Source organism: Myripristis murdjan, chromosome 1 (assembly GCF_902150065.1).
Source record: "Myripristis murdjan chromosome 1, fMyrMur1.1, whole genome shotgun sequence".
Lineage (NCBI taxonomy): Eukaryota > Metazoa > Chordata > Actinopteri > Holocentriformes > Holocentridae > Myripristis > Myripristis murdjan.
The window spans coordinates 33,705,317-33,724,928 of record NC_043980.1 but is presented as its reverse complement, the minus strand read 5'-3'; the positions used below and the strand labels follow the sequence as shown (position 1 = coordinate 33,724,928).

The window sequence follows — 19,612 nt, the reverse complement described above, 5'->3', positions numbered from 1 at the left end:
TTGGTATTTCACCTGGAGGGGCATGGCTTTTCATGACATAGCAGCGCATGCTTCAACGAGCTACATGACCGTCTCAGGCTGTGCTCTACTTTATATGGCAACCTGTGTGCACCTTAGTAAGAGTCCAGAACAAAAATCCTAAATTATGGAATTGTGAAATTATGAAAAATATAAAAATGAGAGTTGGACTGGGTGGCAAAGTACAGGCCTGTTTTATTTCTAAAGCTTAGAAAATTAGGCAAACTAGACTGAATAAAACAATATAAGAACAGTGTACTTGATGCATGTCAAGTATGAAGGCATACAGAATATGTTATTCATGCTTTCCTGTAATTTGTATGTTTGGTCTCACAACTAGATGAATGGAAAATGTCAGTGTGCCTTGTAAGCCTGTTGGCCATCTATTGATGCAAGATAGTACATTGATACCAGACCTCCTAGCAGATTCTTTTTGTTGGACACAATTGAGTTTCTCTAAATGTCAGAATATTTTAGCACTATTTAGTTGGACATATTTTCCAGTATAAACTTATGATGATCAACTTGAGAATTTATCAACAGCCAGGTAAAAGTCAATAGAAAATTGGCTGGGAAGTCACAGTTGCAGCTGTGCCACCAGTACAAAGTTTATTTTTTGGATTTAGGCAAAGATCAGGTTAATTAACAACTTTTTAGGTTGCAGAGTTCTAGCTTATCCAAAAAGTGATGAAACAACCCAATGTGACCCGACAAAAACATGCATCAGGCACACAGTAAAGCGGGATGTAAGGCACTAAGAAATGCCACATTTTTAGGGAGTCCTGTAATATCTGAGACATCAGCAGGACCCTTCAGTCGCCGCAACAAATTCATGATTACAATTCTGCCTGTTTGCCAAGTGCATCAACGTGCCTCTCATTAACACAGTTTTCATTTGTGATGACTAATGAAGATGTTCAGGGAAAATTAGAGAGTTTGAACATACAGCAGAGCAAAAGTGAAAGCTGCCAAATATATAAAAACTTGAGTAAAGTAAAAAAATGCATATTTTTACATAATTATTTTACAATTATACAACAGAGCCTCTCTCTTTTTCCTCTCACTGTGTCAGTCTGCCACATACACACACACACACACACACGCACACACGCACCAACATGTTTATCAAGGAACAACTGCAAACTTCGAAGTAAACAAATGCATATACCTGTTTTGTTTTGCAGCTTGTCATGCAAATCCACTGCAGGATAGTAACAGAACAGCTGATCCTGTCGAAGGTCCTTATGTCACATCCCATTCTCATTTACCATTGAACCCATTCTCTCTCATACACTCTGTGCATCTCCCTTTGGTTAGCTCCTCTTTTGCTCTGACGCGATGTGTTCTTGCTGGTCCACTTGTTTGCCTGTAGTTGTCGAGTCATGGCACAGTTACTGGAAGTTACTGTACAGTTTGTTTCTCCTCACGATAAGCCTTGCTCTCCATGTGACATCAATTAGTGGTTGGGGTAGAGCAAGAAAAAAAGAGAACAACTTGAAATTCCCTGCAGACTCGCCTTTTTCCCGGGTGCTTAAGTTGTATTTTGCCTTGCATGCAGAGTGAGCAGAGCAGATCAAGAGTGCGAATCTGCTCTGCTATGGGTACTGCGCTCTACGAGCAACATTCCTTCCTCCACTCATTACGCAAGATCACCCCAGGCAAGCTCTATAGACATGTAACAATGCAAATGTTAACGCAGACTATGCAGTTTCAAATGGGAGGGCACCGCACCTTATGTTGAATGCCACCCAGTTCTCAAAAGAATATCTAAGAGATGCCTGGACAAGTCTTTTACCCGATCACAGGGCTTCTCAAAGTCTGGTCCTTGGCCCACATCTGGACCAAACGGCAAGTCACTCGGGACCCAGGCCATACCTCATGTTATGAATACAGTACGCCATGAAGAGCAATATTTTCTACTTTGTGTGTTACACCGGACAATTGGCTTGGGCTGGTGTGGAGCATTTATTGCACCTACAGCCCTCACCTCAGCAGGTTTTTACTGTTTTAATGTCCTATCTAACTGTTGGAATGAATTGTGACCTGTTGATCTTGCTGTTATCTGTCGATCATGGGCATGGCATATTTTTTTTGGTGCTTTGGCACTTTTTGCGGCACTTTTTAGTTTATCTACTAAACTCACAGGTGATGCTGGAAATGCAGGAAACACAGGGAACACAGGAAACGCATGGCAGCAAGGACAAACAAAACACAATGAACAAAGAAAGCAGGGAGCACACAGACTAAGCCTGTGGTCCAATACTCATACTAGCATACTATTTAGTATGAAAAAAAAAAAAAAAAAGAATTAGTATGTCCCAATACATAGTATGTCAGATGCAGTATGCCAAGAGTACCAGGATGCTCTACTACATCCGGTCAGATTTCGCAGTATGCATGTCAGCATACTTCTCTGGCCATTCTGACCCACAATCCTTTGCACAGCGGAAGTTACGCCGCACTGACTGAGCTGTGTGTACAAGCCACACCCACATATGGAAGACAACATGACACACACATCGCGCTCACCTCGCTCAGTGACAGCAGCAGCGACAGGAAGACAGAAGATCAGAAATATGACAGACGACAGCACAGTATGAAACAACACCGGCATTTTGACAACAACATTCAAATATGGCGCTACAGACGGCGGTGGAAGTGAGCAAGAGGGTCGGAGTTCAGCGATGACTTATGTAGTGTGTCCCAATAGTATGCATACGCATGCATACTGCATACTACACTACAGCTGGGCAGCTGCAGTACATACTAAAAGTAAAATGAGGCACAGATGTAACACATTACAGCGGGGCAGGCGATCAGACCAGAGGGAAACACATGAGGGGAAGGGCAAGGGACCTGAAACGAGAGGAGAGTAGGATTTCAAAATAAAACAGGAAGCCATGAGACAACAGACACAAGAACAAAACTACTATCACCCCGTGGCTTTGACATCCCTAGTCATGAAAACACTGGAGCATATTATCAAATTTGATCTTTTAAACTCCGTAAAGGATATGTTGGACTCTTTTCTGTTTGCCTCTTAGGCTAAGAGAGGGATGGAGGATGCCACTACTACATTTACACACACACACACACACACACACACACACACACACTATGCACGTCTACTTTTTATTGACTTTTCTTCTGCTTTTAATTGTACTCAACCACATGTTCTTGCACACAGGCTCTTATCTAATTAGGGGCCAGGCAGGCAGGCTGCCAGGTCCCTCTTGTATTCCTGTGTGTTCTTCTTCTTCTTCTTCTTCTTCTTCTTTCTTTCTTTCTTTCTTCCTTTCTTTCTTTCTTTCTTTCTTCCGAGGAAGTCCTACTTTCCATGTGCGAAAAATCATCAAATTTTGCCAGATTTCCTCAGCTGCCAACACAAGCCAATAGTCCTGATGGTGGCGCTACAGCAAGCCTCTAAATTTAAAAACTTTGAAAATTTATAATAAATCAACCATATGTGCTACAGCTTTGCAACTTTCACCAAAATGTAGCCCCAATACTGAAGAAACCTTTGTACACTTTACACTTAAACATCAGTTTTTCATTGCTAAAAACATTGCATTGCATTGCATCATTGCTAAAAACAAATTACCAACATCTCCATGCTGTCTAGATGCAATATGTGTATTTTCAGATTTTTGACTTGATGACTGATTTTTTTTTTTTTTTTTTTACATTGGTTTGAAATCTGCCTTTCCATGCATAGGTAGCTGCTATCATGTGACTGGCTTAGTCAATTTGTGAAGCCTCACTTGAGTTGACACTTGCCAATTAGCTCGGTGAGATAGAGCACTGTCCTTCATGCCAGAAACTGTGAGTTCAAGCCTCAACTGATGCAAAATGCACAGAATGCCATCTTCCTGTTCGCCCGGCCCCGACCATTGCTGCGCAGCAGCTATGAATTGAATTTTGGCATAGTGTGTTGGCTCACTGACTTTTTAACTAATAGATCTCAGAAGGTCCAGGTTAATAGGATTTTGTCCAGCCACTGTTGTGTTCTTTCTCCTCTTTTATTTGTGCTTTACACTAACAAATATCAGAGCCATCAAGCATCTTGTTATATCCTTAAATATGCAGATGACTCTGTTATTGTTAGTCCTCTACATGGTTCTGAACTTAGTCATGGTCTAATATTGGAGGAATTTGCTAACTGGTGCTTCCTTCAGATACAGTGCATTCAGAAAGTATTCAGACCCTCTTCACTCTTTTCACTTTTGTTGTGTTGCAGCCTGATGCTACAATTGTTTAAATTCACTTTTTTCTCTCATTAATCTACATACATAATGACAGTGAAAACAGAATAGCAGAAATTTTTTTGTAAATTTATTTACAAGTTTTTCAGTTTTTCCTTTTTAATAAATAAATAAATAAATGAAAGAAAAAAATGAAAAAAGACAGAAAAATGAATTTAAACAATTGCAGCATCAGGCTGCAACATAACAGAAAAAAAAGGAAAAAAGTGATGGGGGTCTGAACACTTCCTGACCCTCTGTACTGTGCACTCTGCACTGTAGATGGAACCAAACGCCTGCTGCACAAATGCATGGCCCTGCACAAAAGAGCAAGCTACTCAAGGCAGGATGCAGTGATTTACACCCAGTTAGAGGACAGGTAGCACAGCTTTCAGGATCAGGATGGCCACACTCTGGACAGTGGACAGGGAGGACAACTGGTTTGAAAAATGAAAAAAAAAAAAAAAAAAAAAAAAAAACTATGAGATGCTATCTTACTTCCTTGATTCTGTGTGGTTTGTGTTATAACAGGATGCTGGGCAAAGACATGAATACGAATCGACGGAAGATTCTAAAAGTGGGAAAAAAAAGTTGTCACTGCAAGTCTGTAGAAATATGTTTTCAGAGGTGATTTGAAAGATTATACTGATGTAGGTAGTCTAAGTTCCTCAGGCTGGATGTTGCACAGTCTAGTGTCTTGACACTAGACTGCTGCTGTGTCTGAATCACTCTGAGATGTGCTGGCATGAAGCATCATCTATTTTTGTCAGAGTTTGTCAACACACATAGTGACCACACTCGCCAAAAAGAAGATGTTTTCACTTTCAGCAGTTGCTGAAAGAAGGGCATATAGAGAATACATTTTCTAAATAAATTTGTGAATTAAAAGCCCGTTGATTCAAACGTTGAACAATAGGTTCAGCCAAAATCATTACTGGGCCTAATACGCATGTAAAGAGATAAGAAAATTATTTGATCACACTTAATGTAATACAGATATAATAGAGACTAATGTAGACAGAGTGATGCAGCCAAGGGCTTCCTCATATCATGTTTGAAATGGTCCAGTGATTATTTATTTGTTTGTTCGTGTATCTTTGTATTTATTTAATCTCCCACCCTCTCATTTTTTCTCCCTATGTACGATGAAGAACAAGCAATCTATGAGAAAACAGTGGGCTAGAAAAGATCAAGGCTTGTAGTTTGGTTCCTTGCATTATCTTGCAAGTGTGACAAAAAAAGGGGGGGTTGCTTCCTTTACAAGTCTGCAACCTGATGTTTCTCACAGCAGCAGGAAGGAAGCAAGGAGAGTGAGACGCTACAGAGGTAAGTAGACGACACTGAGAACATTTAAATTAAATCCTGTGATTTAAGTGCTAAATTATACATTGCTCTTGATGTTGTAAACTACCTGTCACATGAGTTGGTGCTGTGCATCAGGCCAGTTGTCGCGGTTTTAAAATCTTCAAAAACCAGAGTGAAAATTTGCCTCTGAACAGCTTCAACATAACCAACGAACCTTTAAGTCAATGCAATTTTACTGCAGCCGCCAGATGACCCGGTATTGTTTGAATAATTGGGGTTTGAGGGGAAATATTGTTATTGTTATTGTTATTGTTATTCTTGTCTTGACAGATTGGGGTCCTCTAGTAATGTGGCCTGTCAGTCATAAAATTGACCACCACAACCTCACCCAGATTTTTAGTTTTGTTGTTGCCAAGGAACTGAATTATGGGGACTCCCTATAAACATAGCATTTCTCCAGGGATGTGCCTTATGTCCTGTGTCCTGTGTGCTTGATGCACGTTCTTATTGGCTTTCATTGGGTTGTTTTTGGATATGCTGTCAAAACTGTAAACTAAGAGGTGATTAATCAACCTAATCGTTTCCTTAACCCTAAGATAAACTTACAGGAGACCTCCTGCCTAATTGTAACTTCAGACAAAGTTGATTTTTTATTCTTTTGTGATGATCGAGTTAAGTAGTTTCACTTTTGCTCCTTATACTGCTGGCACAGCTGCAACTATGACTAGACTTCCCTGTCGATTTTCAATTGACTTTTACCTGGCTTTTGATAAAGTCTCGAGTTGACTATAATAAGGTTATACTGGAAAACATGTACAACTAAATAGTGCTGAAATATATTGACATTTAGATTAACTCAATTATGTCTAACAACAAAAATCTGCTCAAATGCGGGGTCTGGTATCAGTGTATTATTTTGCATCAGTAGATGCCCAACAGGCTTACAAGACAGACTGTCAATTTCCATGTACTTAAGTGTGGGACCAAACATACAAATTGTAGGAAAACATGAATAACATATTCTGTATGCCTTCATACTTGACACGCATCAAATAAACTGTTCTCATATTGTGTTATTCCATCTAGTTTGCCTAATTTTCCAAGCTTTAGAAATAAAACTGGCCTGTACTTTGCCACTCAGTCCAACTTCATTTACATCAAACCATAATTCAGGATTTTTGTTCTGGACTCTTACAAAGGTGGACAAGGGGCACACAGGTTACCATATAAGGTAGAGTACAGCCTGAGACAGTCACAGAGCTCTCTGCATGCACTGCTACGTCATGGAGCAACTCTGATGCTACCATCAGACTGGTTGAAAATGTTTAATGACTGTAATGTGTGCCGGGGAGGAAGGATGCCCTCCATCAGTCAAATGAATGCATTTCAATTAGCTAGTCAGGGTGTTCTCAGTGTTATTGATACTGACTCATTTTTTAAAATCTAAAATGGTATAGTATGTCATTGTGTTACATGAAGACAGTGTGTAATTGTTATTTTAGGTGAAGATTTCTTCTGATTCTAGGAGGAAGCAATGATGGCAACACCTAAAGAACTGCTCCTCAGAGTTTTGGAAGATTTGGGAAATGAAGAGTTAAAAGAATTCCAGTGGTTCCTCCAGCAGTCTGACATCCTGAAAGACTTCCGAGCCATCCCAAAGAGTCGATTGGAGAAAGCAGACAGGCAGGACACACTGGATGTGATGGTTCAGACCTACGAAAACGACGCTGTGAAAGTGACCCAGATGGTTTTGAGTAAGATGAACAGGAATGATCTAGTTCAGCATTTGACAAACATCAGCTCTAGACCCAGAGGTAAGTCTTATCAGAAAATCATACTGTCGCCCATGCAGTTTAAGACAGGTCTCCGTGTTTTGTCAAATGATTTCAACCTCATAGAAAACTTAAATCCTAATTTTTATAGAGTATTTCTCACACCCTCTCCAAGCCACACAAAAATAGGGACTGAATCAGATTTCTTCCTCAAATCACGCTGAAATAAAGTATACATCCCTTTTCCCACTAACAGCATCCAGCATCTGATCATTCAAACTGCATAAGATGGCCACTGGAGAGTCTGGTTCCCAGTTTTTTACCTCTGCCAAAAGAGTTTGACGAGGATTAAGTTTTCACCCCATTCCATTTGTCTTTTTGTTTGTTAGCAGGATATCTAAAAAGTGATAAATGGATTTACATGGAACTTGGTGGAAAGGTTGGTCATCAGGCTAGGAAGAACTGTATATATTATTTAATGCTATGCAGTCATTACAAAAACAGCAAAACTGGAGGTCTGAGTTCAGGATCTTCGTCAAAGTGAACCCTATAACAAGAATAACAGGTGACAGTTCTTTCTTCAAGACAAGTATAACATAGGCTCATAGATACTGCATCACCATCATTACCAATGCATATGCACTGTCTGAAAGTTATCTCTGAAGTAGGTTACATACATGAATGTAACCAACAGTACAATGTGAGAAGGAATCCATCAAACTGCTGTAACTACACAAAAGTTGGCAATGCAATCTTGGAATTGCAGCAGGCGGAACTCAATGGGAATTGTCAACACAGTGTGAACATGTCTTAAGATTGGTTGCATGAAATTCCCTCTTCAGTAATAATGAATAACTTTACAACAGCTACCTTATAAATAATACCCAATTAGAACCTGTTTATCCATTCACCACTAATGATCTAAACAGGTTCAATGGACTTGAAAATGTATATATTCACTTGGAAATGTTTACATTACTCACACTTACTATGAACATCCTCTCACTGATGTCGTTTCTCATTTATTCATTCAGTGATCCTTTCTGAGTGCCAGCATAAATTCAAATCCAACCTGAAGAGGAAGTGCCAGTGTTTGTTTGAGGGAATTGCAAAATCAGGAAAGACGATGCATCTGAGTCAGATCTACACAGAGCTGTACATTACAGACAAAGAACTTGGAGGCATTAGCAATGAACATGAGATCAGGCAGATTGAAATAGCTTCCAGAGAAGCAGTGACACTAAGGGCACAGATCAAAAGTGAGGACATCTTCAAGCCCTTACATGGAAGAGATGAACCAGTCAGAACATTGTTGACGAAGGGAGTGGCTGGCATTGGGAAAACTGTCTTTACACAGAAGTTCGCTCTGGACTGGGCTGAGGGCAAACTCTACCGGGATATAGACTTCACTTTTCCATTCACTTTCCGAGAGCTCAATTGCCTAAAAGAAAAAGAGTATAGCTTAGTGAAACTTATTCATCACTTCTTTATTGAGACCAGAGAAGCTGGAATCATCAGGTTTGACCAGTTCCAGGTAGTGTTCATCTTTGATGGTCTGGATGAGTGTCGACTACCTTTAGACTTCAAGAACAATGACATTCTGACTGATGTTACACAGCCAACCTCAGTGGATGTGCTACTGACAAACCTCATCAAGGGGAACCTGCTTCCCTCTGCTCACCTCTGGATAACCACACGACCTGCAGCAGCCAATCAGATCCCTCGAGAGCTTATTGACATGGTGACAGAGGTGAGAGGCTTCACTGACCCACAGAAGGAGGAATACTTCAGGAAGAAATTCAGAGATGAGGAACAGGCCAGCAGAATCATCTCCCACATCAAGACATCGCGAATCCTCCATATGATGTGCCACATCCCAGTCTTCTGCTGGATCACTGCTACAGTTCTGGAGGACATGTTGCAAACCAGTGTGAGAGGAGACCTGCCCAAGGCCCTGACTGAGATGTACATCCACTTCCTGGTAGTTCAATCCAAACTGCAGAACATCAAGTACCATGGGAAAGATGAGACAGATTCACACTGGACTGCAGAAAGCAGGACCATGATCCTGTTGCTGGGAAAGCTGGCCTTTGAGCAGCTGGAGAGTGGCAACCTGATTTTCTATGAAGAAGACCTGACTGAATGTGGCATAGATGCCAGTGCAGCCTCAGTGTATACAGGAGTGTTAACACAGATTTTTAAAGAGCAGCGTGGGCTGTACCAGGACAAGGTTTTCTGCTTTGTCCATCTAAGCATTCAGGAGTTTCTGGCTGCTCTTTATGTCAGCATCTCATTCAACAATTCTGGTGTCAATCGCCTGTTAGAAGCGCCTTCCTCAGAAGGAACTTCGCAGACCGATACACCACTCAGCCACAAAGCTGCTGTGAAATACCTCTACCAGAGTGCTGTAGACAAGGCCTTACAGAGTCCAAATGGACACCTGGACTTATTCCTTCGTTTCCTCTTGGGCCTATCACTGCAGACCAATCAGATTCTCCTACGAGGCCTGCTGAAACAGACAGGAGATAGCACACAAACCAATCAGAAAACAGTGGAGTACATCAAGGAGAAGATCCGGAAGAACCCCTCACCAGACAGAAGCATCAACCTGTTCCACTGTCTGAATGAGCTGAATGACCATTCTTTAGTAGAGGAAATCCAACAGTACCTGAGATCAGGAGATCACACCACAGACAAACTCTCTCCCACTCAGTGGTCAGCTCTGATCTTCATCTTACTGACATCAGAAAAGGAACTGGATGTGTTTGACCTGAAGAAATTCTTTGCTTCAGAGCGTGGTCTTCTAAGGCTGCTGCCAGTGGTCAAAGCCTACAATAAATCTGTGTAGGTGGATAAGTAATTGTATATAACAACTTCATAAAATGATCCATTTTCACATTATCTTTTAAACAAAAGCAAAAAGCAAAAGCACATTTCAGTTTATTGACTGATGGTATTTCTGGGTTTTATATATGTCAAAAATTGTAAAATATATGAATAATGAATAAAATACATCAGAAAGGAATCAGATTGTCAAGAAGAAGTGCCTAAGGATTTGACAATGAAAAAAATATAATCATGTCCCAGCATTAATCATGTCAGACTGAATCATGGGTCAAGCAGACTTTTGAAGTTGTTTGTCACTTTTGAAATGGTCTTTACTTCATTTGGCTAATTCCTCTTTAGGTTGAGTGGCTGTAATCTGTCAGAGAGAAGCTGTAAAGCGCTGGCCTCAGTTCTCAGCTTCCCGTCCTCCAGCCTGAAGGAGCTGGACCTGAGCTACAACGAGCTGCATGATTCAGGAGTGAAGCTGCTCTCTGCTGGACTGGAGAGTCCACATTGTAAACTAGAAGCTCTCAGGTCAGGATTTCTCAGCCTTCTCAACACATCACCATTTATAATCCAATCCATTTAAAATCAATAAATGGATTCGTAACCTCTAACCACTTTATTTGATGATGATTTTATAGTGAGGCACTTTGATGTTAATTTTTGTATCTACATCCCTATTTTATCTCTGTGGTAATGGAAATTCAAGCTGCATTATTTTGTATTTGTATTGTTTTGTATTTTTGTATTAACATTTGCCAAGCCCTTCTCTCTGAGGAAGGCTTGGCAAAGCTTTGAGTATTCGACTTCATGGCTAGCAGTGATCTGGGTCAAATATACTCTGTCCTTCATAGTGACATTTAAGAACCTCCTCAAGTGAGAGTTGATGTAGGTATGTGACAGTGTCATTTGAACACATAACCGGTGTGAATGGTGGGGTCTTATTTTGGTCCTTACAAGTCTGAGACCACAAATGCCAGTTTAAATGTCGCCAAAGGCTTGGCAGTTGACTGGCAGAGGCTTCTGCACCCCTGGCGTCCTTCAGTTTGGTTAGCTCATCAGTTGCGTTGTTTGCATGTGTTGCAAAGATCTCCAGCCAAGGTCGGACATTGTTTGTCAAGCTGTTTGTCAAGCTCATTTTAGCTTTTCAAGGATGCATCCTCAAGGTCAGCATTAAACTCCTCCTACTAATTACATTGGAAAGGAGACTCATTCACATCCTGAAGTTGACTGATTCATTCCTGCTGATCAGCATATTGATCTTCAGGTCACTTTTTCCTCTTTTCAATGTGTATAAACACTGTAATGTGTGAATATACATCAGTATATAATATACATGTGTATATACACTTTAGGTTTCACTTTTTCAGTCAGTCAGAAAATGAAAGTACAAATGAAAGTAGGACAAGCAAGCAAATAGCTTATTATGGCAGAGATTGTCCCTACCTCTGCTATGCTGTCAACGTTTGTATTCAAGACTACAGTTACTTAAGCTCGTGACGGGATGTGTGAACAAAACAGGAAACCAGAGTTGTACAATGTGTGGTCTGCTAAAGGTTTAAAGCAGTGGTGTAGTCTACGTAATACGCAGGTATACGCCGTATACTCACTAGAAAAGGTCCCGAATTTCCGTATAATCACTTAAAAATGAGCAAAGATGCGTATCAGTATGTTTTTTTTTGACATAACGTTCACTTTCCCGTTCATAAAGTCGCCTTCTCTGTGTTACGAAGCGGGCTCATTTTGACCATATTTCGGGGGACACTACAGCTGGAGCTAACGTTAATGTTTCAGAAAGGGAGCCTGTGTGTGTGTGTGTGTGTGTGTGTGTGTGTGTGTGTGTGTGTGTGTGCGCGCACGCGCGCGTATACCCACTACAATAAATTAGACTACACCACTGGTTTAAAGTTCAAATTCAAGATTGTTTATTTCCGTTTGCAATCAGTGCATAGGAGATTTTGCATGCTCATTTTTACTGTGTCAGGCATATCAATAGTATCACAAATTAACAAATACCACATACTCAGTATACACAACACTTTATAGATAATACATGTAATACACTATTTACAGTGGATACCAAATGTACTATTAAAGTGGAATTGAAATTAATTGGACAACTGCTGCTGAGTACAGGTGATTTGTTTGATTTGTTCCAAATTTGACTAAGTGTGGTGAAAGAGTAGAACAACCTCAGTTAGCACATATTCACACGTAGTCTGCCCTTTTTCAACGTGTTCTCTGGTCTTGAAGTGATAGGAGCTATATACAAAAGTCTTAATCCACACTTATGTAGTAAACGTCAGCCCTTTCACCAGTAAACCTTCTCTAAAGCTCACAAGGAAATGCTGGTCGTCTAAGTTTCTGCCCCGAAACACTGCACCTACACATATCTTTACCACTGCTCAGACGTTGAGGATGAAATACTCTTCAAAACATGAAAACCTGCCTAACCGCACATGAAAAAGCAGAGGATGGTATTATCTCTGATCTACTGCACCTCCTGATAGCTGACACAAGCAACACATGCAACACAAGCAATCATCTTTGAATATTTCAAATTATGTATATATTCGGCAGTTATATTAGCTATTATTCTTTGACAAGGCATTAAGTGGATTTTCTGACTCATGAGTGTCACTCACATGTTATCGTGTGCATTTTATTGCCATCTTTGAAAATGCACACATATAGCACACATAGTAATATTAGGGACAAATCAACTGTACTCAACATCTGTTGTGCAATTCATTTCTATTCCTTTCTATTTGGTGTCCACTGTAAAAAGTATGTTGTGTGTATGTAATATCCATGTAGTGTTGTGTATACTGTTTGTGGCACAGGTTAATTTGAGTATCATGATACTCCTGATACAGCAACAGTGAGTCTGCAAGCTCTTTTGGAAATGGCATTAAAGGATCTTGGGTTATTGTCACATTTGATTGTGTATTTTTCCAAGTATTTTATTTTTAATAGTTACAGAATATAATTGTATCCATTTATTTAATATGAAAAGCCCAACCACGGACAGGAAATGGAGATTAGCAATAGCATATGCAAAACATCACTGTGTCAGTTTGTTTCTTACTTGATTTAAAAAATGATTAAAAAATGTTTGGGCTGCGGGTGCTGCTAGAGGAAAGAGAAAAAATTCATAATTCATTTGGGGAGTGTTCATCCTCAGGGGAGAATGAATTCAATTCAGTTTTACTTGTATAGCATCAAATCATTGCAGAAGTTATCTTTGTCTCAACGCATGAATGACAGTGTTCCCCATGGGCAAGCACCTGGTGACAGTAGTGACAAAAAAAGCTTTTAACAGAGAAAAAAAATTTGCAGAATATGGCTCTCGTTGGGCAGCCATCTGCATCGACCAGCTGGGTAGAGAGAGAGAGAGAGAGAGAGAGAGAGAGAGAGAGAGAGAGAGAGAGAGAGAGAGAGAGAGAGAGAGAGAGAGAGAGAGAGAAATGAAACGGGAAAAAGGATTGAATCATTTCCGAACCTTAATTGTACAAGGTTGAATAGAAACTCAAGCCAAGATGTATAAAGCTGTTTTTCTTCATGCCTGCTTCTCCTCCAGGCTGAGTGGCTGTAAGCTGTCAGAGGAATGCTGTGCAGCTCTGGCCTCGGTTCTCAGCTCCCAGTCCTCCAGCCTGAAGGAGCTGGACCTGAGTAACAATGAGCTGCAGGACTCAGGAGTGAAGCTGCTCTCTGCTGCACTGGAACACCCACACTGTCAACTGGAAACCCTCAGGTCAGATCGGTTTATTTGATGATGGTTTCAAAACACATGCTTGGAGGTATTATGTTGTCGGGTTGTCCGTACGTCCCATTCTCATGAACACAAGTGTCCACTAGCAACGCCTTGAGGGAATTTCCTCAAATTTGGACTCAAGGATGAACTGAAATGATGAATGCAAAAGGTCAAAGGTCAAGCAGCCTGCTGTTACATCTTGGTTTGAGGTTTCTAAAATTCTGCATTGGCCTGACATTAAGCTCCTCCTCTCCCTCCACTTCACCGCAGCATCAACTTCATTCTAAGTGTCCCTGAAAGTGCACATTCTGCAGGTGAACGCTTCACATCGGTCATACAAGTGCCGCCGTTACTGCAATCAGCACCGCAGAGACGGAAAAGGTTCTATCAAAACATATTACCTTGTCAATCAAAGTCAGCAGCTTCACCATATTTTCCACTTGGAGGTAAAAATAATCCCAGTAATCCAACAAGAGCCTTGTGCCAGTGAAATGTATTTCTTCACCAGCACTTTCAATTTTGTACGAGCAATCTGTGAACCCAGAAGCAGGACTGACTCAGTTTACAAACAGAATTCCAGCTCACAACACCCTCTAGTGGTCAGAAGTCGCTCAGTGCAGCTTTAACTTGAGCTAACATTCACTTTGGATGACCCTGTGTGCTCTGACATTTGTATGGAAGTCTTAGATGCCGACATTGCTTTTATCTTGGTGAGGACATACTTGTGTATCCATTACCAGCAGAATCTATGGTCGAGGAACATGCTAGCGATAAAGTTAGTGTTTCATCTGGAGAATGCATTTCACAGGGCACTGACAGCAGTTTAAGCATGCTGCTGCAGCAAATCTAATTGTGGTATGGATCTATGTGTATGTGCTGCCAGCAGTGTGCAAGTCTTTATGTACCGCTGGCTTCTATGACTTTCAAATGAACGGCTTAGTGTTATTATGTGAAATAGAAAGTGGTGATGTAGTGTGTGGTCATGCTACACCTTTACTTGGTGGGAAAAAAGCTCACTGCTGGAAAAGTTAGATGTTATGTGAGCGAGAAACAGTGCTATTTGTAGTGATGCAATTTGCCAATACTGATCACTGAGGAATCAGACTGCTAGGAAGGAATTATGAAGGAATCAGCATGGATAGTGTCACTATCATTTCCCAACCTTGACTTTGTCAGTGTAATCAAAGCACAAGCAAAGCAAAGTTTGTTTTCATGACTGCTTCTCCTCCAGGCTGAGTGGCTGTAAGCTGTCAGAGAGAAGCTGTGCAGCTCTGGCCGCACTTCTCAGCTCCCCGTCCTCCAGCCTGAAGCAGCTGGACCTGAGCTACAACAAGCTGCAGGACTCAGGAGTGAAGCTGCTCTCTGCTGCGCTGGAGGAGCCACGCTCTAAACTGCAGAATCTCAGGTCATCTAACTTTTATTTTATATTCGCCTCTTGTGGCAAATCAGGTTTTAACTTTTTTTTTTTTTTGAAAAAGAGTACTTATTGTACTTTTTTAGGTCTTTCAGGTCTTTCAGATTGAGGGAGTGGCTCCACTGTTCATGCATTTCCTGTGTGACTGCTGTTTTGGGTTTAACCACATGTAAATGCACACTTTCTGGTTCGCTAAATTGTCTCTTTCCTTCCTGTTCATTCCTCCTTTGTGTGCTTGTGTGAGTGTGTGCTGTAATGAGTCTCACACAGCAGTGTTCAGTTGAATTACCTTTGTTTAGTTTGGTCCTCCGGTAGAAATGAATCTCAATTAATCTCAAACATATTCACTATAGATCTTGATAGAGCCAAATGCGGGAAGCCTATTTCAACTTGGTCTCTGGCTTTTAGTCACATAAAGTATATTAGTAATGATTGTATATGTGTGTGGTTTGAATAATATGACTTGCTGTAAGGTTCTGTAATGGAAAAAATTATAAGAAAATAATAAGGGAATCATTAAAAAATCATAATGTGTAGGGGGCTTTATTAAATAAACAGCACTGATAAAACAGAATAATTTACCAATGTTAATTATGTCAATTTGAATCGAAGTCCAGGCCAACATGTATAAAGCTGTTTTTCTTCATGCCTGCTTCTCCTCCAGACTGAGTGGCTGTAAGCTGTCAGAGAGAAGCTGTGCAGCTCTGGCCTCGGTTCTCAGCTCCCCGTCCCCCAGCCTGAAGCAGCTGGACCTGAGTAACAACGACCTGCAGGACTCAGGAGTGAAGCTGCTCTCTGCTGCGTTGAGGGAGCCACGCTGTCAACTGCAGATTCTCAGGTCAGGATTTCTCAGCCTTCTCAACACATCACCATTTATAATCCAATCCATTTAAAATCAATAAATGGATTCGTAACCTCTGCAGGATTTTCTGTGCTTGCAGCAAACTGACACTAGTTTTCACATTTCTCTTTACCATCCATGAACTGTTTGTTATGTTTGTTAATGTTATGCATTTCTAATTTATGTTTGAGGTTATTGTTGTTTATGTGCTGTAACACTAGCCTAGTCTTGATTGGTAGGAAAATCACTGGTCTAATTATGCAGTCAAAGTTACTAGAGTAACAAAATAGATGTTATTTTGGATGCATTAATAGTTGATAATGGGAAAGCTAATTCTATCCTTATATTATTCTAGTGTTTATACTGACATTTACTCCCGCTTATGAGTAGGTGTATTACTATTTTTTGTGGTGCCACTGGTTTATTTTAGTAGTATATCCACTTTCATTTCGAACTTTGGTTGAGTGTTGTGTTGTACAGTTCTCTCCATTCACTTCCATTGCAAAGCAGGTCGCAAAATAACACTTTTAGCATATAAATATCAACAAAGTGGATTATTTCATTAACTTTGAACCGGTTCATGTTATAATTTATACATAGTTGGTTCAACTGGCCTTTAATGGATAAAAATGAAAGTAAGATTATCTTGTTGCCTGTCAAAGATCAAGTATTTTCTTTGAAGTGAGCATGCATGGTGAGAAACAGCCACACAGGAAAGTCAGTGTGTTTCTCAAAAGTGTTTCTCAGTTGTTGGGTCCTACTAATCATCCAAAACGTACTCACAAAAGCTCAAACAGGCATGTTTGGTTTGTTTGAGCACTTGGTAGGGTACATTAGGATGATATCATACCATCAGTGCAAACAGGGTAATTATCTAACATATTGAACAAAAGCAAGTGAAGTGTGTGCATGTGTGTGCAGGCTGTCGGGCTGTCTGCTCACTGAGGAAGGCTGTGTCTCTGTGGCCTCGGCTCTGAGCTCCAACCCCTCCCATCTGCGAGAGCTGGACCTGAGCTACAATCATCCAGGAGACTCAGGAGTGAAGCTGCTCTCTGCTGGACTGGAGGATCCAACCTGGAGACTGGACATGCTCAGGTGCGGAGGGGCCACATCTGACACAAGGCTGGGAGCTGACACACATTTCCTGAGAATTCACATTCATGGGGCAGGTTAATAAACTCTCATGTTTCCATCATTAAAAGAACAATAAGATGGTGTGACTTTGTTTGTTCCCCCAGAGTGGACCATGGTGGAGAGCAGAGACTGCAGCCAGGTCCGAGGAAGTGTAAGTGTGTATTTAGTTTGATACATAAAAATAAAGGGTACACAGAATCTAAGCTCTCGAATTACTGCAACTGTAAATGAGATAGGAAGAGCAAAATTAGATGCTTAATGCAAGTGGGTACGGAAACCGCTGCTGTATTTGATCTTGTTCTATCCACCAGATGCCTGTGAACTCACACTGGACCCAAACACAGCCAACCCGCTCGTCGTCCTGTCTGAGGACAACAGAAAGGCGATGTCTGTGACGGAGGAACTGTCATACCCTGATGACCCAGAGAGGTTTGACCAATGGAAGCAGGTGCTGTGTAAAGATGGTCTGACTGGTCGCTGCTACTGGGAGGTGGAGTGGGAGGGATGGGTGAATATAGGAGTGACTTACAGAGGGCTGACAAGGAAAGGAAAGAATTTCGACTGCTGTCTTGGTCTAAATGACAAGTCCTGGAGTCTGTTCTGCTATGATGATGATTACTCTGCTTGGCACAAAAACAAAGAAACGTACATACCCACTCCCTCCACCGGCTCTAAAAGAGTAGCAATGTATCTGGACTCTCTTGCTGGCTCGCTGTCTTTCTACATGGTCTCCTCTGATGCACTGACCCACCTCCACACCTTCCATTCCTGCTTCACCGAGCCTCTTTACCCTGGGTTCAGGTTTGGATATGGGACTGGGTTTGAGTCCTCCGCGTCTCTTTGTCAAATATAGCAAGTTCATTCTGAAGGTTACTTTGTTCACGATATACAGGGATGTTTAACAAAATAGAATCAAGTTATTTTTCATGACATCATGTTGATGGTGAAATATTTTCCTCTCTGACCTTGTTTATTTGAAATTGGAGTAATCTCACCACCCCAGGCTAATCATCTGTCCTCATTTTATGGTTTCCCAGAATGTAAGTTGAGGAAGTGACCACAGTTTATCAGCGGTCACCTAAGACCAACTCCTCCCACTTATATAAATATAAATCATATATTGTGGCCTTCATACTCACCACATCTCAACCAGGCTAAACACCTATGGCAGATTTAGGACTGACGTGTTATACAGTGTTTTCTACCATCATCAACAAAACACCCTATGAGTGAATGAGTGAAAATCATCCCTCCAGAAGAGTCTCAGAGATTTAGAAAATCCATGTCAAAGCACATTTATACTGATTGGCCACATAGTGGTGCGACACAACCATACCACTGTAAATGGACTACATTTCTATAGTGTTTTTATATACTAGGCAAAAAAAGTTCTGCACCGCTTTTTCAGTCTATAATTTCTCCTCTTTATTTACAGCCAATAGTGTTGTATCTTATACCGTTGTGAAGCCTGATTCGTCCTCTTTCCAATGAGATACAACTTGTATCTGCATCCTGCATTTCTGGAATGAGTGACACTGATAATTGTGTGGGAAGCGACCATTTTTTTTTGAGAAAATCTCCTGCAATATTTTTTCAGTTTATCATTTCTTCTATTTAACAATACTGATTGGTATTGTTGTGTAGCCACGCCGCCCTCTGCATGTTAATGCATGTGTTAGGTAATGCTGTTGTCTAGTGATACAAAAACAAACCAGTTCCACCAGTCAGCAAGCAAGAGGGCTGGAAAAGAGAGTTGATAATGAATCTGAAACAACCATGTGTTGTTGTGCATTATTCAAAACATTTTTTCAGTTTTGTGTCGCCACTCAGAATCGTGTTGTTTGGGCATGTGCACTTAATTCATTTTGGAGAAGGACAGTCTTGGTGAAGTGCTCATTCTCTCAACAGGCAGGGAGTCAGGCCAAATTTGGAAGATCCAGATTTTTTTTTTTTTTTTTTTTTTTTAGATTTGGAGACAAACTTCAGATTTCAAATTTTGTGTGTATGCTTATATGGTTTTGTATTGTCAGTGTGGATTTTGACTTGAGGAGTTTTCTTGACTGTCCAGGTTTGGAGCCACTTGAGACATGCTGTAAGGACGACCTGTTATCTGCTGCATCTCATGAATAGATGCTTTATTTTAATGTTTTTTCTTTTTTTTCCCCTATCTATTTTGCATTGTAACTGTTTAGATGCCCTGTATTTGATACATAAATTGTTGGTATAAATGTTTCTAATAAAAAGGAATGAAATGGAACCACTTTATCTCATGTAATTCATTTAGTGGCACGCCATATAATGGGA

General features: G+C 40.7%; 1 protein-coding gene across 1 annotated transcript; it reads left to right on the top strand.

The window, feature by feature from the left end:
• Window positions 1-7,066: 7,066 nt before the first annotated feature.
• LOC115367140 (NACHT, LRR and PYD domains-containing protein 12-like) lies at window positions 7,067-18,727 on the top strand. The gene is made up of 9 exons (XM_030062853.1): window positions 7,067-7,378; window positions 8,371-10,180; window positions 10,523-10,696; window positions 13,746-13,919; window positions 15,151-15,324; window positions 15,998-16,171; window positions 17,096-17,269; window positions 17,413-17,459; window positions 17,620-18,727. The coding sequence occupies exons 1-9, from the start codon at window positions 7,099-7,101 to the stop codon at window positions 18,159-18,161; spliced, it is 3,549 nt and encodes a 1,182-aa protein (XP_029918713.1). The 5' UTR covers window positions 7,067-7,098; the 3' UTR covers window positions 18,162-18,727.
• Window positions 18,728-19,612: the final 885 nt, after the last annotated feature.

Excerpts from the sequence above, each read along its gene's own strand:
- LOC115367140 (XM_030062853.1), top strand. The coding sequence starts at position 7,099 with ATGATGGCAACACCTAAAGAACTGCTCCTCAGAGTTTTGGAAGATTTG. Across the intron at positions 7,379-8,370 it reads CATCAGCTCTAGACCCAGAG|TGATCCTTTCTGAGTGCCAG; the intron begins GTAAGTCTTATC and ends TTATTCATTCAG. Across the intron at positions 13,920-15,150 it reads TGTCAACTGGAAACCCTCAG|GCTGAGTGGCTGTAAGCTGT; the intron begins GTCAGATCGGTT and ends CTTCTCCTCCAG.